Source organism: Euleptes europaea, chromosome 1, assembly GCF_029931775.1.
Source record: "Euleptes europaea isolate rEulEur1 chromosome 1, rEulEur1.hap1, whole genome shotgun sequence".
NCBI classification, from domain to species: domain Eukaryota; kingdom Metazoa; phylum Chordata; class Lepidosauria; order Squamata; family Sphaerodactylidae; genus Euleptes; species Euleptes europaea.
In genome coordinates, this window is record NC_079312.1 from 144,678,629 (window position 1) to 144,704,090 (window position 25,462).

The following is a 25,462-nucleotide window of genomic DNA, read 5'->3' on the forward strand; positions in this document are numbered from 1 at the left end:
AAAATACTTTTTGTTGTTGTTTAGTGTTACTACAGTCTTGAGTTTCTCTTTGCACAAACCTTGGTTAATGGAAGTTTATGACTATTTCTGAACAAGATTTCTTCAGTTTAATTGATCAAGTAATTGGAGATGTACCTAAGTAAAGGTAAAGGTCCCCTGTGCAAGCATGGGGTGACGTCACACCCCAACATTTCCAAGGCAGACTTTGTTTATGGGGTGGCTTGCCAGTTCCTTCTCCAGTCATCTTCCCTTTACCCCCAGCAAGCTGGGTACTCATTTTACCGACCTCGGAAGGATGGAAGGCTGAGTCAACCTTGAGCCGGCTACCTGAAACCAACTTCCGTTGGGATCGAACTCAGGTCGTGAGCAGAGCTTGGACTGCAGTACAGCAGCTTACCACTCTGTGCCACGGGGCTCTTACCTAGCAAATATTAAATGCAATTTAAAATCTTGTGGTCTTCAGTGTGAAAGATCTTACTTCCCCTGTTGAAATAAGCAGGCTTTATAATTCCTTAACTTTGGCTGGATCATGTGACAGCCTTTACAAACCTACCTATTGTCCATGTGCTTCCAGGTCATGGCACCCACATGAAAAAGGCTTCCTTTGACAAAATCCCTGTGAAAAATAACACACATTATACTGCAAATTGTGTTTTTTAGCTGTTACTGTTTTTCATTTTAAAGCCTACATCTTCACTCAATTGTTAGAACTGCTTTATTGTTTGAACTGTTAAGTTTATTAATCCAGTTTATATTCATATTGGGATGAAATGCCTTTGAATTAAACAATGGGGAGAAAGCAGACTGCTGGAGTACTGTCTATAGCAGGGGTGTCAAACTCAATTGTTATGAGGGCCGGATATGACATAAATGTCACTTGGTTGGGCCGCGCCATGCCTCGCCAGGCCAGATTGAGGGGGGTGTTGACTGCCTGGGCTGGCTTGTGAGCTGGGTAAGAGCTCTCAAGGGGCCAGATCTGGCCCTTGGGCCTTATGTTTGACACCCCTGGCCTATAGCTTTCTGTTTTAATCACACACTTACTTCATAGTTATACATTTTTAAATTTATCAATTGGTTGAAAATGTTGACAGTCCAAACAGTTGTAGTGCTACATACAGTCAGTACCCATAATCTGATATGGGTATGTTTTTGGCTGCAAATGGATCTGGTTTCTATATTATCTTTTGCTGGATAGATGCTCATTTTGGTCTAGACGTGAGCTTTCATTTCCAATCTAAACAGGATTAGGAAAAGCACATTAATCTTTATGCCATAGAACCCACAAATAAAGTCATGTGTTCAGTTTCATTCTCAACTAACCTGTTTTTAAAGTAAACAGAACTACCTAGGCTTTCACATACAGCCTTTATTTCGCAATTTATACTTGAGATATAGAATTGCCATTTTATTATTCTGTTGTGAAGATGGTTCATGCTTAAGAAATACGTTACCATGGATAAACATTGTGTCATTTTTTATCTGTGTATATTTTTATTGGAAATGTGAACAATACTTACCTCATTTAAATTCTGCCAGTTCTGCAGTGTGACTGTGTTTTATGTGCAGCATGTTAATGCATCAAATAAACGGGTTATTAAAAACAAGTACTGTTCATCTTCCAAACAAGAGAAAGGTGCAGATTCATACTGAAGTGCCAAACAATTCAAACATTCATTGCAAAGTTCCTATTTTAAGGGCTGTGGAAGCACTGTGCTTTAGCACCCTTTGCTGTTAATCAGTGAACTGTTTTTACATAGAGGCATATTTCTTCCCTGTGACATTCCTGTCAGGCCAGGACTGGCCCCTGCAGTTAATAGTGAGCAACTTTTGAACCAACCCTAGTGTGTTAACCACAAGTGCAGTGTTTTTATTTTCTCTGAAAGGAGTTAGTGGTAGTCCTTCACATGCGGGAAAGACAGTAAAGGAGGACACCATTGAGGCGAGGGACTAGGCGAGAAGTTCACATTTTGGCTCCTTTCAGTTGTGTTGTATATTGTAGCTAAAGCCACCTAACTTCTGGCTGATTCTTTGCCCTGTTCCCCATGCTGCCACCATTTTTCTCATTGCTACCACAGGATTTTTTATATTTGCTTAAAAAAAAGTTAGAGCAGTGGTCAAGTATTTAGAGAGGCTGCTTTGTTTACCCCAGGGCATAACCATCAAAAATGTACCATCCTGGAACAAAGAATGCTGCTACTTTATAAAGACATCCACATCTCTGCTTCTTTATTTTCCTGTTGAGAGGGTACTGCAGCAGAAGTGGAAAGCTTGATGGACAATGATGAAAGATGTAGCCCCCCATACTGAAGGGAAGATGGGGGTGGCCCTCCAAAAGCAGGTTTACTTAGCAAAGCAGTCCCTTCAAGTCAGTTCCCTCACTCTGTTGCACTTGTGACAGCTCTGAATGTGACAGGGAGAAAGCATGGAACTGGCTGTTATAAATTGAGAATCAGGGGACCTACAAATAACTTGCAGCCTTCCCTTCTTATCCGCGTATTCTTCTCCTTCTCTTTGCTGCCTCTTTACACCTCCCCAGCCCTCCCACTGGCCCTCGTCCCCTTCTCTGCCACCATGTTTTCCTCCGAGTTGCCACTGCTTCCTCTTCTTTCTCTTTTTCTCCCATGTCACTTGCTTGTCTCTCTACCCACTGCAGCCACTGTCATCTCTGGCATTGCTTACTGGGTTTGCTAGGCAATCCCCCAAATAGTGGCTGAGATCTCATGATGCAATGTTGTGAGAGCTTGTTTTTGCTAGGCAATCCCCCAAGCAGTGGTTGAGATCTCATTATATAGTGTTGTGAGAGCTGGTTTATTCTTTCACTTGTGGGGGTTTTAAATCTCCACCACTATTTTTTTATATTGTTTCAGATTTTTCTTTTTTCTTTGTAGAAAAGTCATCCCCATTGTGGCCCCATTGCATGGGTTTTTGATCCACTGTCTGAAGCCATGTTCTTAATTAGATAGAAATATAAAATTATATCTTTATATTAACGTAAGGTAGCTTTATAGGAATAACATGTGAATAGTGGAAAACTATTGAAATTATGTTTTTTAAAGGAGTTATACTGCTTCTTTCCAAATACAGTAGTTGTTTGAGCTATGTTACAGTATCTTTAATTTTGACTTTTGTTTTAATAGTAAGTCTTCAGTCCCGAGACCGGATAGGCACAGGCGGTCAGGTTGTGGATTGCAGTAGGCTATTTGACAATGATTTACCTGATGGGTAAGTAAACATTCTAAAGGCAGGAATACATTTTATGTCATAACAATAATTTTAATTTTTATCTGACATTTGTGGTGTGGCAAAATAAAAAGAATATTTACGTGTTTAAAATTCATTTGTATATGGCAAAATAAAAAGAATACTTATATGTTTAAAATTCATTTGTATATATATTTATTTTACAGTATGAAGGGGCAATCAGCAATACAGCAATATAGCTTTCTGATAATATAAGTGCCAATTGCACATAGTCTCACTTGACATTTCTGAGGGGGGAAACAGTATTGTGTTAAAAGTATAAATGAAAATCTTGACATTCTGAATTGATATAAAATAACTTCTACAAGTATAATTAAAAATAGGTTTAATGTTCTTCAGTTGGATGTACTTTTAACTGAGATTTCCTTTTGGTGTTTCAATGAAATCTCTGAACCAGATATTGTGCCTGATATAAGTGATACCATAGATAGAAGTATTGTTTAAAACATATAAGGTTGTTTGGAGAAGATGTAATAATAGCTGCTGACTCTGCTGAGTCTCAGTAATGAGAACTGCATTATGCATGCCACTAGGCCATAGCCACAGACAAAGAAACGTGTATGCCACAGATGCTGGATTTTAAAAGTGATCCGGTGAACCTGTTGCAGTGGAACCCTGTATGCTTTTTGTGGACCCCAAACTGCTTGTAAAAGTTGCATTAGAGTTTTTCTCTGTGTTACTGCTGATGTGTTTGTGCCGCTTGGATATAGCAAGGTATTTTGACATTCAAAAGCATGCACTTGCTTCTTCCCCTGCCCTGTACCTGTTAACAGCCTCTTGTAGTCCAGAAGTAGTTAAAGATGTCTTGCAATGTGCGTGGTGGTGGGGAAACGCAGTGCTAAAAAAAGAAAACACTCTTGTATATATGTGTAATGGTGGGGGGGATAAAAATTCATAAGTTCAAATTCATTGTTCATATGATGCTGCCTGCTGAAAACAAAACTTCTTGTAAATATAGTATATTTAATCTTAATGAATTCTAGTTGGGAAGAAAGGCGGACAGCCTCTGGCAGGATTCAGTATTTAAATCACATTACCCGAACAACACAATGGGAGCGGCCAACACGGTAAGAATTCCTAAGAGGAGAGCATGTGTGTTACTCTGTCAGTGAATGATTCTGAGCACCCAAACCTCTTATGGTGTTCTGTGATGTGTGTGTGTGTAAAGTGCCGTCAAGTCGCATAGGAGCTCATAATTCATATAAACTGGGCTACAGACTGTTTCTCCTCCCCGCTTCCTACTGGGGCCCCTCCTTCTGTTGCCATTTTTGGTCACAAGTGTTCTAACATAACTAACATGATGTAAACCCTTCCTACATCGTTGTTTTCACTGTGTGTCTAAGTAAGACACACAAGTTTAATGGGTGCATTCTACTATTTAAATAGACATGAAAACTGTACAAATAAGATGGAAGTATTTTGATAGATGTGTTTATTGACTTAAATTACACTTGTGTGTAATCCTGGTCAGCATGATGGTGATCATGAAAATTGATGCTGTAACATGAAAGAGGGGCTGTGGGGTAGATGGTCTGGCACTTTTGAGAGTGGTTGCCATTGTATCGTGATGTCATATTGCAGTAATGATCAGCAGGTATGTTTTGGTGATAAGGTTGCCAACTCCAGGCTGGGAAATTCCTGTAGATTTGGGTGTGGAACATGGGGAGGGGTGTGGAACATGGGGAGGGGAGGTACCTCAGCGGGGATGTGATGTCCACAGTCCACCCTCTGAAACTGCCATTTTCTCCAGGGGAACTGATCTCTGTAGTCTGGAGATAGTTGTAATTCCAGGAATCTCCAGGCCCCACCTGGAGGTTGGTAATCCTAACTGGTGATCACATGCCTAAAACCATTGTTTCTCTTTAGTTTTGTATGTTAGATATTGGATACTAGATTATCAGTAAATGTAATGAAATAAAGAGATAAATAGAACCATAGGGGGTAGTCAGACTCTTTGACTCTTCGTTCCATCAGTAGTATAGAAGCAGTATATGTTTCTGTGTAAAACAGTATTTTGTGGCCACATTTAACAAACTCGCTTCTGTCACTATGCTTTTAACTAGATTTCATTTGGTTATCAAACTATTGGCATTTATACTATGACGATAATTCATAGCATTCAGTTAAAGCTATCCACAGTCTTAGGAACCTTTTTTTTACTTAGAAAAAATCATGTTATTTTTCTGCAGGCCAGCATCAGAATATTCCAGTCCAGGTCGACCTCTGAGCTGCTTTGTGGATGAGAACACTCCCATTACAGCTATAAATGGTGCAACATGTGGACAGTCATCTGATCCCAGGCTAGCAGAGAGAAGAGTGAGGTCTCAGAGGCACAGGAATTATATGAGCAGGACACATCTACATACTCCTCCAGATTTACCTGAAGGATATGGTATGCAATTTCAAAACTGTGTAACTACCTGTTATTTGCAGAGCTATACTGATGATGATTTCTGAAGACTCTTGTGGAGAGAGAACTGAACCTTGTTAAGGAAGAATTAAATGGGGTAAACGTTTCTGGTAGAGGTTTCAAATTTGAGGGGAGGTTATTACTGAGATGAAAACAGTTAAATTGTGGAGCTCCCTGCTCCAGAATGTGGTGATGGCTGCCAACTTGAAAGGCTTTAAGAGGGGAGTGAACACGTTCATGGAGGATAGGGCTATCCATGGCTATTAGTCAAAATGAATAGTAGTCATGATGCATACCTATTCTCTACAGTCTCAGAGGAGCATGCATATTAGATGCTGTGAAACAAAAGGAGGATGCTGCTGCAGTCAGGCTTCCTAAAGGCACCTGTTTGGCCACTGTGTGGACAAACTGCTGGACTTGATGGGCCTTGGTCTGATCCAGCATGGCTTTTCTTATGTTCTTATGAAAAGCTAGCCTTGCAGTGTGTGTATATTTTCAGTGAAATACAAGTGCTTCTCCTCTCATGTACTTAAAGCAATTTTACACATGTTTCAAGTCATTCTCTTAAGTGTGAGGGGGTTGTGTTACTTGCTATCCAGTAGGTGCCTGCAACAGTCCTACCATCCGTTATGTTATGGCAGCATTGGCTTTGGATCTGAAATTATTTGCAGGTTTTCTCTGGCACTGCTTGAGGTACCATGGTAATCTATGTCTGTTACGTTTTTACCTCACCTTCTTCCAAGAGCTCATGATGGCATTTATGGTTTTACTCTCACAACAACTCTGTGAGAATAGATAGTGTGTGACTGGCTCAAGCTCACTTGGTAAGTTTCATGGCAGAATGGAGATTTGAACACTATTCTCCTCAGTCCTAATCCAGCATTGTAGCTTCTATGCCATACTGGCTGTATAGGTTGACCTAAGACCATAGTGAGAGAGAACTGATGTGTGAATAATGACCTTCTAGCGCTTAATTGAATAGACACGTGGGGAAGAGGGGCAGGTGAATGAAAGGAAACTTCAGAAGGAGTTGAGTTTACAACAACCATGATCTCTTCCTAATTTATCTACCATTTTGCCCAGACCAGAGTCAAGTGGAAGCTTGGCTTCTGCTCAACTTGTTGTTTTAGCTCTATTTCCCTCTGCCATAAGTGATTTAAACACTACCTATCTTGGTAAAACTCCATCTAAGGCTAAATATTGGCAGCAGACCAATAGTCAACAAGTAATGTAAGGAAAAGTCGAAAAGAACTTTGAAGAGAGAGCTCAAAGCCTGTGGATGGTATGAGGCCAACAGTGGCCCCTGGCACTTTGGGACCAGGTCTTCTCAGAGTCAGGTTGCTTAGGAAATGCAGCCCAGATCAATGCTTAAAGATCAGTGCTTAAAATCTAAGGCTAAATACTGGCATTATTACATTTGAGTGTAAGCATTTTGCATGACCCCAGCTAGTTAAGGTCACGTGTTTTGACAAGTCTGAAGTTATGCTTCTCAGATGAGGGGATGGTGGAGATGGAAAGAGTGTGATCACAACATTCTCCAGGCTTATACCCAGGATACACCATTCTCCAGGCTCATACCCATCATGAACAAACCACAGTTCATGATGCCTGAATGCAGGCTTAGTTTCTAAAAACATTGTGGTGAGTCTTTCTGATTATGCAAAACATAGCAATAATTCAAAATCCTTTGACACCCATATTAAAATAGCAATAAAATGGACAACTAACTGGTGCGGCAATGATTTATAGCCCATTGGTTTGACCTGTGATTGTATACAAACAGATATTTCACTGTTGTAGATGTTAGTCATGGTACCTGTATCATCCCACATGGGTGCTACACAAATGCAGGCTTGCCGTGGAAAGGATTTTTAAAGCTCAGAATGCCTAGATGCACTCCATCCCCTTCCCCCATGCTGTTTCTCACCTTTTCCAGTGTGATATAGATGGGGCAGATCACCCTTCTCTCAATTCTCTCTCTGCTGCCTCTGAGAGAGGTGCATTTACAGAAGCACCATTCTTTTTCTCACCAGCAATCACTGCCGATAAACCTACCTCATTGACCTAACAAGAGCCTATAGCCTACAGAATGGCACAAAAAGCTGTCTTTAAGAAATGCAGGTCTTGTGGGTCAAAAAATCCCACACTTGGACAACCGTGAACAATGCCTACTGCTCCTCAGCAAGGAACACAGCGCATCATGTTATTCCATCTGTTGCCAATTCACTCCGAAGGCAAGGCATGACAGAGCTTCCTGCCTAAAAGCAGCACTTTGTGAAAAGGTCTAGCCAGTGCCACTCAAGGCAAAGATCCAATCACTATCCCGCCTTCCGCTACTGATAGGAGGCTCTGAGCATCTTTGGTTTCAACGATTCTGAGACTGAAACCAACTGCTTTGGACCCAGCTAAGCCCACAGGGAAACCCACACACTTAGTCCCTACATCCCCAGAGTGAAGCTTATCAGAACCACCATTGAAGAAGGCTCAGCATAAGCACAAACATGTGGAGAAGCCTTCTATAAGACGAAGTTGTCATCCACTGTGTCCCAACCTCTTCATAAGGATCTGGTCCCCCATAAAACCTCCTTGGGACTGGTCAGAGTCCGTTCCTGTTCCCAGAACGCCTTCTCCATCAGGTCACTCACCATCCTGTTCCGGAGGGTGAAGTCCAGGACTTAGAACCTCCCCCTGTCCCATCCCATGTTGTTAACCTCCCTCATTTCACCATTCAGAACCACCTTCCCAATGGGTTCCACCAGATTTGTATTTTACATTTTCCTGCTCTCTGTACCAAAACCTCCAATGTGACTACTGTGGCCAAGGCTGGGATCCATACGCTCCTCTGGTTCCAACCAAGCAGGAGTGGATGATACAGGTCTCCCCCAAGAACCCCACAAAGAGATGAATGTGCTAGGGGATTTGGATTGTGACTATGATCCTGGTTATGAAGCCAGGGGACCAGATTATGCCTCCAAGCCTTCCCCCAAAGACATCATATCACAACTGTCTGTGTACTTCCCAGTGAAGACCTTTGTGTTTATATTGAACAACAACAACAACAAAGCCTTTATTGGCATAAAAAATGTACAAAAGCAAATACATAAAATCATACCGTACATATATTGAACAACTCATCTGAATGGCAAGATTACTCGAAATCTGCCTCATGCACCCCACCAAGGCGATGGATCCATCATGACAAGTTATGTATCCCAGTGACACAAGTCCCGTCACATTCCCAGTCATGGAAGGTCTATTTGAGGTCAATACTGGTCCTTGACTACATCTGGCATCAGTGTCGGCTTACTTTAAGTGTATTGAAAATCAAAACAGAGCCAAGGAGGAAGGATGCCCTTTCCTCTTCCAACACCTCATTGCTAACTCCTTGGTAGCAAACTACACCCGGGGGGTGGGGGGAAGGCACTCAACATCGAGTCTCTGTTGACAGAGACTCAATGGATGGGATAGGCAGAAAGATCTATGTTTCTTCTGCTCTCAGCTTCAGAATTGCCAGTTACCAATGTACCATGGCCTGATATCAGTTTTACCTTTGGGATGGCATTGCCCCTTACTTAGAGATGCTGACTGAAGACAAACACAAGCTGGCAAAACTGCTAGAAGTATCAAGCCTGTCCAAGCACCAAATGTCCACAGCTAAACACTCAGCAGTGACAATATCATCAGATAGAAGCGTCAGCGAACTACAGGCACTGAGAAGCAACCATCCTCTCTGAAAATATTTAATACTAGAGTAGTTCACACCTTTATGCAGTTCCTACCCAAGGTAACATCCAGCTTCCATTTAACCAAGCTATCACCCAGCCAGTATTATATCCTCAGCCGCAAGATGGAAGAAAACAAGGCCCACATTCCTTAGACATTCATAGGGCACTCCTCGTCTACTTAAAACAAAATCCTTTTGATAAGGTGACAACTTATTCATAGCTTCAGTAGGGTCCAACTAAGGCGATAAACTGTCAGCCCAGTCCATCTTGAGATGGATAGTCATATGTATCAGACTATTTTATAAACTGGCACAAGTTGACTGCCTGCTGCAGATTCATGCCCATTTTACCTGGGCAGTCACATCAGCAGCTTTTTGCCATGGTTTCTGTGTTGACTCCATTTGCAAGGCTGCAACGTGGTCCTGCTCCTGCACCTTTGCAAGACGCTACATGATGGATGTGGATGCCACAAGAGACGCACCAATGGGAAGAGTGGTACAGGTTGAGTATCCCTTATCCAGAACTCCCAAAACCGTAATGTTCCAAAACCCGAAAGTTTTTGTGAGTCCTGGGTGGTGTGAAAAGACTGGCGCAGGGGGCCCGAAGCCCGGCCAGAGTGCAGGACCATCCGTGGCTGCAGACCAACCCCCATCACCTAGGCTGGCCAACCAGATGGAGCCTGACCCACTCCCCAAACCTCCAGACCAGGTGCAGTGCAGCATCTGATGCCCGCAACCACAGGAAGCCAGGGCCAGTACAGGCAAACAGGCCTCTGGTTCCAGGCCTGGAACAGCAGGCATGTGGGTAGCTCAGGGAGGCAGCAGCAGAATAGGCTCAGCTGAGCTGCAGGACTGGAGAAGAGTGAGACAGGACGCAGATAGGCCCTCTGCCTCCCAGCTCAGCAGCACGAGCCTCAGTGGACTGACACAGGCATTACTCACAGGTATTACTTTGTTCTCTTCCTCAACTTTCACCTGGAGGCTGCCCCCCCAGACTCAAGCCGCCTTCCATCTCTCCCACCATTGAGTATCCCTTATCTGAAAAAATCCAAAACACTTCTGGTCCCAAGCATTTGGATAAGGGAAACTCAACCTGTATTACAATCTCTGTTCAATTGAGAGCTCAAACCTGCCTTCCTGAGACTGGTAAGTCAACTCGCTAATCTTCCATGTGGGACTGTACAGGTACCATAACAATGAAAATAGGGTTGCACTTACCTGTAACTGTTGCTTATTGAGTGGTCACACAACTCTCCCTCCTGCCCCATTGTTTTTAACTCCATCTGGTAACCTTTACTTCACTGTGGTGATGGTAGAGGGGAACTGAGGGAAAGGCACTCCTCAGGAAAAGTGGCAAACAGCATGGGAGAGAGGGACGAAGCATCTTTTGATGTTCTGAGCTTCAAAAATCCTCTCCACAGCAGGCCTGCATGTGTGCAGTACCCATGTGTGACTGCACACGTGCCCACTCAATGAACAACAGTTACAGGTAAGTACAGTCTTCTTTTCCAATTTTAATTTTGCCTGCTGTTCAGGGTTTTGGACAGATAACCATTTAATTTTTGGTTGTAATGTGTGTTTAAGTAGTTGAAAATATATTCTATACAAAGCTGAATAATTTAATTTAAACTTTAGTCCAAGCACAGAGGTCTTAATAACTCTTCTGGCAAATGTTCAGGGCTTGGATAAACCTCTAGGGCAAGAGAGTTCCACAGATAGTCTTTCACCTCTCTGGTGTGCTTGTTTCTAATGTACAAATGTCTTACATGGGATTTTTGTTGTGTTTCCTTCAGTATCTTTTAAGTGCTCTTATTTGTTTTCATGGTATTTCTTGATGAACAGAGCAAAGGACAACTCAACAAGGGCAAGTGTATTTCTTACATACTCAGACTGGTGTGAGCACGTGGCATGATCCACGAGTACCTAGGTAAGAGAATAATTTAAGCAAAGCTTCTTTGCAGATTGCATGTTAATATTCTACATTTCAGACTTGAAGAATAGCAGGTTGTGTGCATTTTGTGATTCTGTGCAGAATTCATGCAGAATTGGTACAGAATTCAGCATCTTTGCTGTCATTTTTCCCCCCTTAAGTTTGCAGTCCTTTTAGCTTTGGACAAAAATGCATGGGTGATGTAGTTTGAAGATTCTGAATTCTCAGAAGCCTGGAAGTGAGAGGTAGAGTAAGATTTTTTATTTTATTTTTTGGGTGACCACGAGTGAGGCTTCGGTCCCTTGTATAGTTCAGTTTGGTTTTTATTCAGAAGCAAAAAGAAACACGTAAAATCTCAGCATACATCATGCATCTCAACAAATAGGTTAAGGGTTAGAATCCGAGTAGATTATACACAGGATGTTAACTCAGCCTGTATTTTAATTAGTCCCTTGTATAGCTTTCTTGGTCTCTCCATGACAGCAAAGTTTTAAACAGCATGAATTAAGCAAACATGTGCAAATGTGTATATTTTATCTACAGGTCTTGGAATTCTTCTTGGCCCGGAATTCTAGTTTCCTTGTCCACAGAATTTTGTTAGTTGTTGAGTACAAAATGTACCCAGCATTGCTTGTTGGCTAAAATGTTCTTAACATACGAATGGAGAGTTAGTTCAGTGCATCAGCCTTTATTAATTTATTCTGTTCCTGTGCAGAGCTAGTCAGCTACTGGATGTGGTAGATATTAATGGAAGTGTCTGTGTTTTTAGTATAGTGCAAAAATATTGTAGTCACAAAATGCCGAGCTCATCAAATTCCTTCTGGGGCTTTCCGTTGTAAGTGAGGTTATTTCTTTACAAATAAATTTTAAATTTTATTTGCGTCTAATATGCCAGATAAAACAGAAACTGACCATACAGAGTAGATGTTTAAAACCAAGGCCAACAAAATTAGGAATCACCAAGGCCAACAAAATTAGGAATCAATTTTACACATCCACAGATTAGGGAACATTGAGGTGACGTAGCTGCATTGCTATTGCACAATATTTTGCAATCTGGGTGGTGATTGGTGAGCTGTCTCCCAGCAGAAACATGTTAGTCCATTCATCCTCATCACCAGAGCCCATTTCCCTAATCAAAGGGTCAATAATATTGAAGCGGGCTGACTTGTAAAGGGGACATCTAAAAAATACATGCTCAATGGTTTCCAGCTCCCCTGTGTTACATGGGCAAGGTCTCTCCACCCTGGGGATTTATAAATATATTGGAGTATAAATATGCAGCTGGTGCTAGAATATACTTGGAATGCTGAGGTGCTGTAAATGCAGGGAATCTCAAGAGATCCGTTTGACGCTCAGTATCTTTGACTCATTCATTTATAGTTAGTCTAGCTTGGTCCATACCCATTTGCAAAAGTGCTGACGGAGCAAGTCCCAAACTATTTAGTTTATCCCCTATATACAAAGATCCTTTACTTTCTGGCAATGCATTCCTGTGGCAGTTTAAGCTTTTCTTTGTGATTATGAATTTTCTTGCATATATTGGTTAGCCTTCACAGTTTGCTAAAAATTGTCTGAGGTATTTCATACATAAATCTTCATGGACAATAGAAGAATTTACAAATGTGGTCTTGTTGAACCTTAAAAAAAATCCAGTTCAGATATTCTTAAAGGACTTATATTATCTTTTAAGAATGTTTTTCTTATAGCTTCAGAGGGCAAGGTTGGCAAAGGATTTTTAGTTTTTGTTTTAAATCTATATTATAGTAATTATCGGTAAACTTATTTTGTAAAAGGGAAAAAAAGACATTATGTGATAACAGCTTTTCTAAGGCATGTCCAGTGGGGTGATTGTGTGTGTGTGTGTTTTTTTTTTCCTTTTCCTATGGTGGGCTTGTTCTTGGGAGTAGAGATTCCAGCTGAATAGATCATGTTTCTGAAACAAAACATACTCTCTGGCTTCATGGAACTGTTACGTTACATTTACACTTGTTTGGCTCAGAGGCCAAACGCTGAGGTAGTTTTCATTTTATGTTTGTTTTTGCAGGGATCTTAGCAACATCAATTGCGAAGAGCTTGGTCCTTTGCCTCCTGGATGGGAGATCCGAAATACAGCAACAGGCAGAGTTTATTTTGTAGATCATAACAACAGAACAACGCAGTTCACAGATCCACGGCTGTCGGCTAACTTGCACCTGGTTCTAAAGTAAGTTCCTGATGTCACCTGCATTTTGCTGATTAACAATTCTAGCAATAAAATGGTTCTCTGAGGATGCACAATAGGCTGATTCTTCCTCCTTGTGTTATATAACTCCTCTCTGGTAACTTTGAATTTTTACAATCTATTAACATTGGAGATAAAGGTACTGCAGTGCTATTGAGATAAGATCTAAAACACAAAACATACATACAGAATGAGTATCCCTTATCCGAACATCCGATATCCAGACTGACCCAAAAACCTTTTTGAGCAAATATTCAGGCATTATTCACAGTTTGCTTTCTGATGGTTCAGTGTACACAAAATTATTAAAAATGTTGTTTAAAATTACATTCAGGTTATGTCCACATTCTAGCTGTATCTGAAGAAGTGAGCTGTGGCTCACGAAAGCTCATACCCTGCCAGAAAATATTTGTGTTAGTCTTTAAGGTGCTACTGGACTCTTGCTCTTTTCTACTAATTCAGGTTATGTGTATAAAGTGTAGATAAAACCTAAATAAATTTAGTGTTTAGACGTGGGTCCCATCCCCAAGATTTCTCATTATGTATATGCAATTGTTCCAAAACATGGAAAGATCCAAAATACGGACCACTTCTGGTCCCAAGCAGTCCGGATAAGGGTACTCAACCTGTACTAAAAATATGAGGATGAAGCTGTGCAGCAGCATAATGGCATGCTTATAAAGCCCAGTGCTGGGCTGCTTCCATGGAGACAGTTCTCTGTGTAGGTCTTGTTGCTGCTGCAGAAGCAGATGCAGCAACTACACGAGTTTAACCTTCACTTTCCTGGACTCAGTCCTCTGTCACTACCACCCCCACCACCCCCACCATTAGAGGGGTTTTTCAGGTTTTTTAAAAGTCAGTAACAGCTACAACATTAGAATGGGGTCCCCGAACTTTTTGAGCCTGCAATCTTTTTTGGAATTCTAATACAGCATAGTGGGAATATCCACAAAATGGCTGCTGCAGGAGGCGGAGCCAGCCACAGAATGGGTGTCACACCTTATCTTCATTCACACAGTGAAGATTGTTGTGTCTGGTGGCAGCTGCTGCTAAAGCAAAGTTTTAAAAAATCTGCACAGCCAATCAGAAGTTGTGCTGGACAAAAGCCTGGCCCCCACCCACTTTGTAAAACCACTTGGCGGGTGCCAGGAAAGGTGTTGGAGGGTGCCATGCCACCTGTGGGCACAATGTTGGGGACCCTTGAGTTAGAATATTGTATGTTGCAACAATGTAATTGTTCCAAGTTTGCTTGTTTGTTTTTAAGTCAGTATTGTATTGGGTTGGCAATATCTGATTGCATACCCCTAGTAACCATGTTGGTCCCTTGTAAAAATATGTCACACTCCTGACTGGCTTCTTTTCTAAGGGCCTGCGATTCAAGTTTTTAGTGTTGCTTTTTGTTTTGAATATAACATTCAGACAGTTCTGGGTCACTTGAAAGCTTTTCACTTTTTAGTGACCTTTAGTTAGTCCTAATAAAAGGTACTACATGGCCATTGTGCTTGGATTTATTGTTTGAAGCAGTTAAGGTATCAGTCTAAATATATTTGACTTTTGCAACCAATACATTCAGGAAAACGAATATGTTGCTTCATTCAAACTGCCATAAGACAACCATGAATAATGACTGTGTATATGTAGTGCCCAGGCTACCCTGATCTCATCAGATCTCAGAAGCTAAGCAGGGTCAGCCCTGGTTAGTATTTGGATGGGAGACCATCAAGGAATACCACGGTTGCTGGGCAGAGGAAGGCACTGGCAAACCACCTCTGTTAGTCTCTTGCCATGAAAACCCCAAAAGGGGTCACCATAAGTCGGCTGCCAGTGCCTTCCTCTGCCCAGCAACCGTGGTTGCGACTTGACGGCACTTTACACACACACACACACACACACACACACACACACACATACAGTGCTAACAAATTTTTGCACCAGGGTAATCCAAATTCTGCATTGTGCATACATTTATGCATATATAACCAATTTCTGCATTGTGCATACATTCCTTGGCTTGCATAATTTCTCTCATAATAATGTGGAGCGCAACATAGTATGCAGGATCTTGAACCTGTGACCACTGGGAATCCAACACACTTCGGAGGATTCCCAGACATTGCCTACACTTTGTCTATTTTCATGCAGAGCTACAAACATCTTTTAAAAACCCAAAGTCAAAAGCAGTCTGAATATTGCTGCTGCTACCAAATTCCGAGTCTTTTCTGTTTTCATGGAATCCTTATTGTCCTGAGCATGCATAGAATAATCTTGCAAGGTTTGCAGAAAAATCAGGATCACTCAGTCCCAAACTTTGTGGTTCATTTAACACATGATCCCCATTGTGATTTGCAGCAAGATGCCAGCTGTGAGATCTACATGGGAATGCAATTCTAAAGTAATGCAGGGGTCTGATTCATATTGAGATTGCAATGTGAGTGGGGGGCTCTAGACTCCCCTCCCCCAGGGCTGTTGTCCTGACCCACAACAGCCCTGAGTAGCTTTATTTGGCCCATTGGTCCCTGTACGTGCTATCATTCATTACATGTACAGCCCCCAATAGGGCAAATGATGTCTCCCCAGGCCATTTTGGGTCAGGAAAATGTCATGGGGGGAAGCTGGAGTCCCCCACACCCTGTGCCACAGTCCTGTTACAAATTGGGTCCCTGCAGGCTTTAGAACTGAGTTCCTGTGGGGAACTTGCAGCTTGCCGTATGGCTATAAGTGCCTATGGCGATCAAACATTAAATGTAACATATAGTTTAGGCCTTAATGTAATAGATTTTGTATTGTAGTGTTTTTGTGTATCCCTGTACAAAATGTTACACATTGACCTTCTGGTACATACACAGTGATTAAGAATACTTACTTTTTCTGTATATTGTGGCTATTCTTCAGTCTCATCTTTGAGTATTGGTCTCAATGGATTATGTTCTAATAGAGATATCTTTTATATAGGCTTAAACAATATGCAGTGTAACAAGAATATAACTTAAAAATACTAGCACTTCTTCAGTTAGTTTTGATCAAAATTGCACTGACCACTTTTTTGTGCACGAACTTCCCTAATCTGTTCTCTCAACGCTATGAGGAAATATTCATGGGAAATGGCAAACGCTGTAACCAAAAAAATTCTGTGTAGCTACTGGCAATGTGAATGTATAAAACAAACTGGGAATTGTTCGCCCAGAATTTTTTTTGCTTTCAGAAATGTTTGAGAATAGCTAGTAAATATGCTCATTTATCTGTGCCAGTTGGTTATATGCAAGTTCCATACATTCCTGTGGTCCAGGCTTCTCCAGGTACAAAGGACGCTATCCTTGCCAAACTGCCTGTGCAAACATTTTTGTAAGCTAATTCTTCTTCAGACAAGCCATCTAAAACAGAATGCTGTATCCATTTTTGGACTAGTGGTGTTGCGTTCTGGCGTAACCCTGAATATTAACATAAAAGACAATAAAACATGGACAATTAATGTCAGTGTAGAGCTGTAATCTGTTTATTAGGGAAAAAATTGATCTAATTGAAAGTTATCAGGCATGTGGCTTAAGTTTCTGTGAGGAGTTTTTTGTTGTGGCAGTGGAGTTAGTAACTATTAACTGGTATTTTTATGCCTCTATTAATCTTATGTAAAAGGGACAACAATTCTAAGGCTTGAATTACTCAAAGCAGCTGTGCCTCTTTTCAGCCGTCAGAACCAACTCAAAGATCAACAGCAGCAGCAACTGGTATCCTTGTGCCAGCTTCCTGATGAGGCAGAGTGTTTGACTGTGCCAAGGTACAAGCGTGATCTTGTACAGAAGCTCAAGATTCTAAGGCAAGAGTTATCCCAGCAGCAGCCCCAAGCTGGACATTGTCGCATTGAAGTGTCCAGAGAGGAAATTTTTGAGGTAACTCAAGACTGTAGCTTTTGTACATCTTACTTGGACGGGAAAAGGAGGGGTGTTACCACTAGTTGGATTCTTGCGTTGGAGTATAGAGAAAAGAGGACTGCATAGAAATCTGAGAGGCAACATATTTTGAGATGTGGTTGTATGTGACAATATAAATTAATATTTGTGTATGTGTGAGATTTTTCTTTTTATAATGCTTTATTTATATTGTAAGTTACTTTGAGTTCCGCAAGGGAGAAAGGCAGCTGATGAATGTTTTAAGTAAATAAAATAAATATATGCTCTTAACAAACCAAGGTTCCTTGGACACTTTAGTGGAGGAATGTATGAATTGTCTCCTTTTGTATGTTGCCCCAAAAGGGGTAACCTCATCCAATTTCTGTGGATTCCCCCATCCACTGACCCAGAGGGACACCCTGCAAGGGGGCACAGGGGCATCAGTAGCAAGGGGGGGAAGTAAAAAAGCTTTCTTTTGCAAGCAAAACTCCTCTCATAGTTCTCTGGATTCCATCATCCATCCGGTTGGACAAGGATGGGCCTTGTTCTATAGGGATAGTGGATATTGTACTCGTCCAGTATAAACTCAACGTAAGTTGTATCTGCCATAATATCTCTTGTTTACAGAGGGCTGTACTTCAGTTCATATTTCACTTATAAAATCTCTCCTCAGATAAGTTCTTCATATTCACTGACAAGAAAACATGTTATTTATGAAAGCTATACTGGGGAGAAAGACACTCTCTGCATGTCATAGGCACTTTTGGTGCATCTGTTGCTCTCAGCCTGACTCCTTCACAGGGTTGTTGTGAAGATAAAATGGAGGAGAGGAGAACAATGTTGATAAGAGGACAAGTCCTCTTATGGATTGAGAGCTGGCTGAAAAATAGGAAGCAGAGAGTAGGAATCAATGGTCAGTTCTCACAATGGCGGGATGTGAGCAGTGGGGTGCCTCAGGGATCTGTGTTGGGACCAGAGCTTTCCCACCTGTTCATCAATGACCTGGAGTTGGGGTTAAACAGTGAAGTAGCAAAGTTTGCAGATGGCACCAAATTATTTAGGGTGGTTAAAACAAAATCGGACTGTGAAGAGCTCCAGAAGGATCTCTGCATACTGGAAGAATGGGCATTAAAATGGCAAATGAGATTCAATGTAAGTGTAAAGTGATGCATATTGGGACAAAAAATCCCAACTTCACATATACACTGATGGAATCTGTGCTGGCAGGGACAGACCAAGGAAGGGATCTTGGGGTGGTAGTGGATAGCTCAATGAAGATGTCAACCCAGTGTGCGGCTGCTGTAAAAAAGGCAAATTCCATGCTGGCTATAATTAGATGAGGAATAGAGAATAAAACTGCTGATATCATACTGCCCTTGTACAAATCTATGGTGAGACCACACTTGGAGTACTGTGTACAGTTCTGGTCACCACACCTAAAAAAGGATATTACAGAAGGTGCAGAAGAGCAACCAAAATGATTAGGGGACTAGAGCAACTGTCCTATGGGAAGAGGTTAAGATGCTTACGGCTGTTTAGCTTGGAAAGAAGGCGGGTGAGGGGAGACATGATTGAGGTCTATAAAATTATGCATGGTTTGGAGAGAGTGGACAGAGAGAAGTTTTTCTCCCTCTCCCATAATACTAGAACACGGGGTCATCTGCTGAAGCTGGAGGGTGAGAGATTCAAAACAGATAAAAGGAAGTATTTTTTCACACAACGCATAGTTAAATTGTGGAACTCCCTGCCCCAGGATGTGGTGATGGCTGCCAGCTTGGAGGGCTTTAAGAGGGGAGTGGACATATTCATGGAGGAGAGGGGTATTCATGGCTGTTAGTTATAATGGATACTAGTCATGCTGCATACCTATTCTCCCTAGTATCAGAGGAGCATGCCTATTATATTGGGTGCGGTGGAACACAGTCAGGATGGTGCTGCTGCAGTCGTCTTGTTTGTGGCTTCCTAGAGGCACCTGGTTGGGCACTGTGTGAACAGACTGCTGGACTTGATGGGCCTTGGTCTGATCCAACAGGGCCTTTATGTTCTTAATGTAAGTTTCTTTGGGTCCCCATTGGGGAGAAAGGCTGGATATAAATGAAGTAAAATAAAAACAAATAATCAGAGCTGCATATTTGTTGTACAGATGTTTCCTGGTATAGGTTTGGATATTCCAGATACTGAGGTCTTGAGTGGAGGGAGCACTAGTATAAGGATTATGATAATACTCATGAATGAGTATGTGTGATTCCAGGAATCTTACAGGCAAGTCATGAAGATGAGGCCTAAAGACCTATGGAAGAGATTAATGATAAAATTTCGTGGGGAAGAAGGTCTCGATTATGGAGGAGTTGCCAGGTAAATAGAATCTTTGCTCTGTCTCGAACAAGTGGTAATTATCTAGTAGTCTCTAGAGTAGCCAGTTCTTGAAATCCAAAATCCTGGTACTTGGGGTAGGGTGGGGGATGCTATAACATTGGATCCAAGTGCAAAAATTATCTATTTAACATGTACATCATAAGAGGTACTGACTGCTAGCCTACCAGCAAAAGAACAATGCCATTTTTCCTGGTTAGTTGGCAACCTTAGCCAAATCAGATATGTAAAACCTGTACTTTTACTTTGATGCCATTTTAAATAGCAGAATGTATGCGCTAACAAAGTCCATTTTTTACAAAGTGGATGGCTGTTAGTTTAGATTGCTTCTACGTAGAAGTTTTGCTCTGTATTTCTCTTCCCCCCCCAAAAAAAAGAACGCTTTAGTGATTTTTTTTTACTGAGACTTCCGTACAAGATCATTATACAGTTGTCCACCTTCTGGATTTTCCCCTGAATCACTGTGTGTTCTTCATCGATCTTCTGTGCAGTCCCACCACAGAGAGGCTATTCAGCTAAAAAACCACCAGGGGGCTCTGTGTCAGAGCTGTACTGAACTGTTCATCATTGTGGCCTCTTTGCAGTCCCACATGGGAACTGCGCTTGCTCAGGCCTGCCGCAGAACGCTTAGTTTCTTTTTAGCCCAGCAACAAGGATTACTCCTCTCCCTTCTGGCAACAGTCCTTCCCGCCCTTTTGGACATGTGACAGAGGGATGGGGAGCATCCTTCCCTCAGTTCTCTTTCTGCTGCCACGGTTAGAGGACGCTTCATAGCTTCGTCTGTCTTTGGAGAGTTTTTTCTCGCACCGTACTTGTCTTTTTCTACAATTTTCTATTTTCTTCACTCATCTTGGATCCAGAATGGCGCTCTTCAAGAAATGAGAGTTGCGGGACCAAGATGGCTAAATCGGAATGACATGAGGACTGCCCCATGTGCCTGGGTGAGGGCCATATCCCCTCAGCTTGTCAAGCCTGTGCCCTATTTACACCCAATGCCCAAAAAGATCGGGATTTGAGGCTTAAAGCTGCCCTGTGGAAGCAGGCTGTGAAGTTTCCTGGAACTCAGGACTCGGGAGCCAAAAAATCAAAGTCTCCCTCTTCTATGTCGATGCCTCCACTTCAATCAACCAAAAGTATCTCCTCGAGTTCAAAGAGAGCGGGGTCTAAACCCCTTCTGGAATCTTCTAAGAAGAAGAAGCATTCCTCTTAGTTGTCGAAACTTTCAAAAAAATCGAGCTCAAACCTGCAAATGGTGGGTTGTGGGCTCCATCAGCCCCAAAAGGGGCATCGTCGCTTATTGACCCCGAATCCTCAAGGTCGGAGGTCCCCATCCTCAGAGGGATCAATTACCGTGGGTAGACCTGATGCAGAGCATTCATCAGCTATGATGCCAGTCATATGGCTGAGCCCTATGCATCTGGATGTTGCTGAAGTCGAGGCATTCGTTCCCATAGTGGAGGCTCAGCCATCAACCCCAACTGCAAGGTCTTCATCCCATCAGTCTGTATCCAGGGACCGTGTACCCAGACCTCTGCTCCATTCCCCTTTGCCTCACGATCGGGAACATTGTGACTCCTCTCCATCGCCTTGGCGTCGACCTCAGGTTTGGAAGCATCATGACTCCCCTCCCTCACCTCAACGTGGTGATGGAGTGTGTGAGGCTGCCATCATTGGCAAACCCAGGACCCCGTTGCCTTCAAGGAGCGGCTCCAAGATGTTTTCTTCATCGGAAGACGATGTCGTCGAAGTCTCCCATTGCCACTTTGACCCCAAGGAACTTTATGGCACCCAACCTGGGACCTCTCTGAATGATTCCTTTGTGGACTGCCATGGCTGTGGATCGACCCCGTTGGGGACCACATACACCCTTGGGGCCACTGTCAATATGAGCTCCTGTCTGCACCCTGTCACACTGGCAGAATGAAGTGACCTTGACAGTCGCTATGCCACCGACGCACTTGGACCCGATCCTCAGCTCACAGTCTGAGTTGGCGGACAGGTACTCTGAATCGGGTCACGCATTCCACCTGATGACATCGTAGGGGACCTGTCCCCAATCTCCCCCACGGAGGACACTAAAGTTTATTCCAAAATGATTAACCGTCTCGCTAAGCCACTCTGGCTTGAGGTGGCTCCCTTGGACCCGATCCCTGATGACCCCATTATGGGAGTCCTTTTTTCATCTGACACTGGTCCAGCTGAATTCCTGTGGGTGAAGGGCATTTGTCAGATAGCTGATACTTGTGGGCTAAACCTACTTCTAATGTCCCTTCGGTCAAGATGATCGAAAACCTATACCGTTTCTGTACCAGCATCCCGCCCCAACTCCATTGTCTCCAGGGTCCTCACGTCTAAGGGTCAGGGGACCAGTCATTCTGCCCCCCTCGATAAAGAGGGGAGGAAATCGGATGTCATAGACAGAAAAAATTATTCTGCTGGGACTCTAGGCCCTAGGGTTTTCAATTTCTCGGCTCTCATGGGCCAATATCAAATGTTCCTGTGGGACAGGGTGGGAAGCCTGTTCACCTCCCTGCCCGAGTATAAGGTTCAGGAGGGTAAGATCCTTCTCTCAGAGGGTTCCAAATTGGGAAAGTACCAAATCTCGTTGGCCCTCCATTGGTTCTCAGGACTCTCAAACTGTTGGGTCTGGCTGTGAACTTCACTAAGTCCAGGCTAACACCGACTCAGTCTATTGAGTTCATAGGTTCTATGGTGGACTCTGTGCTGGGTAAGGCCTTCCTGACCTAGTCTAGAGTCACAGCCATCACTCATCTAGCATCTCATTTTATCTCATGTAGGTACCAACTAGAGGTTAGGGTACAGAAACTGCTGGGATTGATGGCTGGGATTGATGGCATCCACCACAGTAGTTGTTCCATTAGCTAGATTCCATTTTCAGCTATTCACTGACGCCTCCCTTGGGGGATGGGGGGCACATTGTCAACACCTATGTGTGAAAGGGAGGTGGTCTGCAGCAGAGTCTAGGCTGCATATAAATGTGTTAAATGTGTTGGAACTCAGAGCAGTGAAATATGCTCTTGCTTCCTTTTCAGAACTTCTCACTGGCTCCAATGTCAGGTGGCCACCGACAATATGGCCACAAAATACTACCTCTGCAAGCAGGGAGGCACTGGTTCCATGGCCGTGTGGCAAGAGGCCATGCAGGTTTGGGAATGGGCCATCGCCCACAATGTATCCCTCACTGCCATGCACATTGCAAGGCATATCCAATGTGGCTACAAATGCTCTCAGCCTCGATGCCTCTCTGCAGCATGAGTGATCCATACAGGACAAGTACCTCGTCCCTGTGTTCGCCCTGTGAGGTACCCCGGGGATAGATCTGTTCGCCATGTCCCTCAACACCAAATGCCCGGCCTTCTGTTCCAGGGCAGCAGCGGACCCTCAGTCCATAGGGGATGCCTTCCAGGTCCAGTGGGGAAGAGGGCTCGGGTACACTTTCCCCCTCTGTTGGGAAGGACCATAGCAAAAATTATCAAGGATCGAGCTTCCATCATCCTGATCACCCCTTATTGGCCCAAGCGCCCTTGGTTCCCCCTCCTATGGAAACTGGCCAGGGGGATGTTTCTCTACCTCCCCCCGCAGGAGGGTCTACTGTTGGTGGGCAGTATTCGTCACCATGACATGCCCTCCCTCCATCTGACCACCTGGCTCATCCTGCAGTAGAGCAATGGTCAGATTGGGTTGCGGATGTCCTGTTAGCCTCCAGGAAACCCACCACCAGACGGTCCTACAACTCTAAGTGGACTCATTTTTTCACTGGGCGGCTGCCAGAGGCCTTAGACTAGACAGCTGTTCCCTGGCCAAGGTTTTCAATTACCTTTTGTCCCTCAAAGATTCCGGCCTTTCTTACACTTCCATAAAGGTTCATTTGGCGGCTATCTCAGCCTTCCCTCCAATGAAGCCACCTGTGGCTCAATGGAGCCTCTCTCTGGTTTTGGCCCAGCTCATGCAGAAGCCCTTTGAGCCTATGGCCACCTGTCCTCTGGACCTTCTGGCTTACAAAACGGCCTTCTTAGTAGCCATTACATCAGCCCGGTGGGTCAGGGGCTTGAGGCCACTTCGTCATGACGCCCCCTTCACTAAATTTCATAGGGATAGGGTGGTCCTGAGGCCCAGTATGGAGCATGTGCCCAAGGTTGTCTCTGGTTTCCACCTGTTCCAGGACATTGTTTTGCCCGTATTCTATCCTGACCCTCAGTCTCAGTCGGACAGGTCCCTGCACATATTGGATGTCAGGAGAGCATTACTGTTTTACTTAGACCACACACGCCAGTTTAGACAAGATACATCTTTATTTGTTTTGCAGGTGCCAACGAGGGCAAGGGTGTCACCACTCAGACACTGTCCCATTGGGTAGTCTCTGTTATTAAGAGAGCCTATGCAGAAGCTGGTAGGTCCTGTCCACTTCCAGTCCATGCTCATTCTACCATGGCCTATGCCTCTTCAGCTGCCTTTGCCTCCCGTGTGGATCTACAGGACTTCTTCCATGCTGCAACGTGGTCCACGCCTTTGACATTCGTCTGCCACTACCTGATGGACATTGACTCGGGAGCAGATGCTGCTGTGGGGAAAGTGGTGTTGATCTCTGTCCTCCAGTGATCAGCCTTCACACCCACCTCCACAGTAAGTGAGCGTGCTAATCTCCTATGTGGGACTGCAAAGAGGCCACGGCGATGAAAACAGTGTTGCTTACCTGTAACTGTTGTTCATCGAGTGATCCTATTTGCAGGCACACATCCTTCCCTCCTTCCCTGCTGTGGGCTGACTCTCTGCCTAGTGCAGGGGTGTCCAAACTTTTTTCAAAGAGAGCCAGATTTGATGAATATGCGTGAGGGCCGACCATTTTGCCTGACATTCTTAATTAAATTAATTAAATGCAAATTAACTATTTTATGCAAAGTTTATTGCAAACGGCATACTTATTATGCCCATAACCACAGACTGCACCACAAAAACCATGGCTACATTCCTTCCTTTCCTCAAAACCCCTTTAAGCTCACCGGAAGCCCCCCAGCTTCTAAATCTCCAACCTTCCTTCTGTAGGGAGGGAGCAGGAACTCTTCCTCCCCCCACCCCGCTCATGTGCCTCTCTGGGACTGTCGACTCTCTCCCTGCAACCATGCTGGGGGTATTCTGTCCTCCCCTCATCTGAGCCAGGAAATAAACTGGTTTTAATTCTCATGGAGTCCAAGATTCAAACACTCTGACATCTCCCATGAAGGGAAGAATGTGGAGTTTTTCTCCCCATGAGAGCCAGTGTGGTTTGGAGCGGTGGCGTCTGATCTGGAGAACCGGGTTTGATTCCCCCACTCCTCCACATGAGCGGTGGAGGCTAATCTGGTGAGCTGGATTTGTTTCTCCCGCTCCTACACACGAAGCCAGCTGGGTGACCTTGGGCTAGTCACAGCTCTCTTAGCCTTACCTACCTCACAGGGTATCTGTTGTGGGGAGGGGAAGGGGAGGGCGATTGTAAGCCACCCTTAAGTGGTAGAGAAAGTGGGCATATAAAAACCAACCCTTCTCTTCTTTCCTTCTGACCTCTTTGATCTCTGCTCGGGGCTTTGACCTCCAGAATGAACATGGGTGTCCTCTGCAGACTCGGCCCCGTCTGAACGCGCCTCTTTTCCAAACACGA

General features: G+C 43.6%; 1 protein-coding gene across 1 annotated transcript in view; it reads left to right on the top strand.

Moving 5' to 3' along the window:
• Positions 1–25,462, top strand: part of SMURF2 (SMAD specific E3 ubiquitin protein ligase 2) — a 141,231-nt gene that overhangs the window by 84,353 nt on the left and 31,416 nt on the right. Inside the window, exons 6-12 of the mRNA XM_056851890.1 lie at positions 3,138–3,222; positions 4,245–4,328; positions 5,451–5,653; positions 11,238–11,322; positions 13,373–13,531; positions 17,232–17,433; positions 19,685–19,788. Coding sequence (XP_056707868.1) covers positions 3,138–3,222; positions 4,245–4,328; positions 5,451–5,653; positions 11,238–11,322; positions 13,373–13,531; positions 17,232–17,433; positions 19,685–19,788 — 922 coding nt within the window. The remainder of the gene's footprint in view (positions 1–3,137; positions 3,223–4,244; positions 4,329–5,450; positions 5,654–11,237; positions 11,323–13,372; positions 13,532–17,231; positions 17,434–19,684; positions 19,789–25,462) is intronic.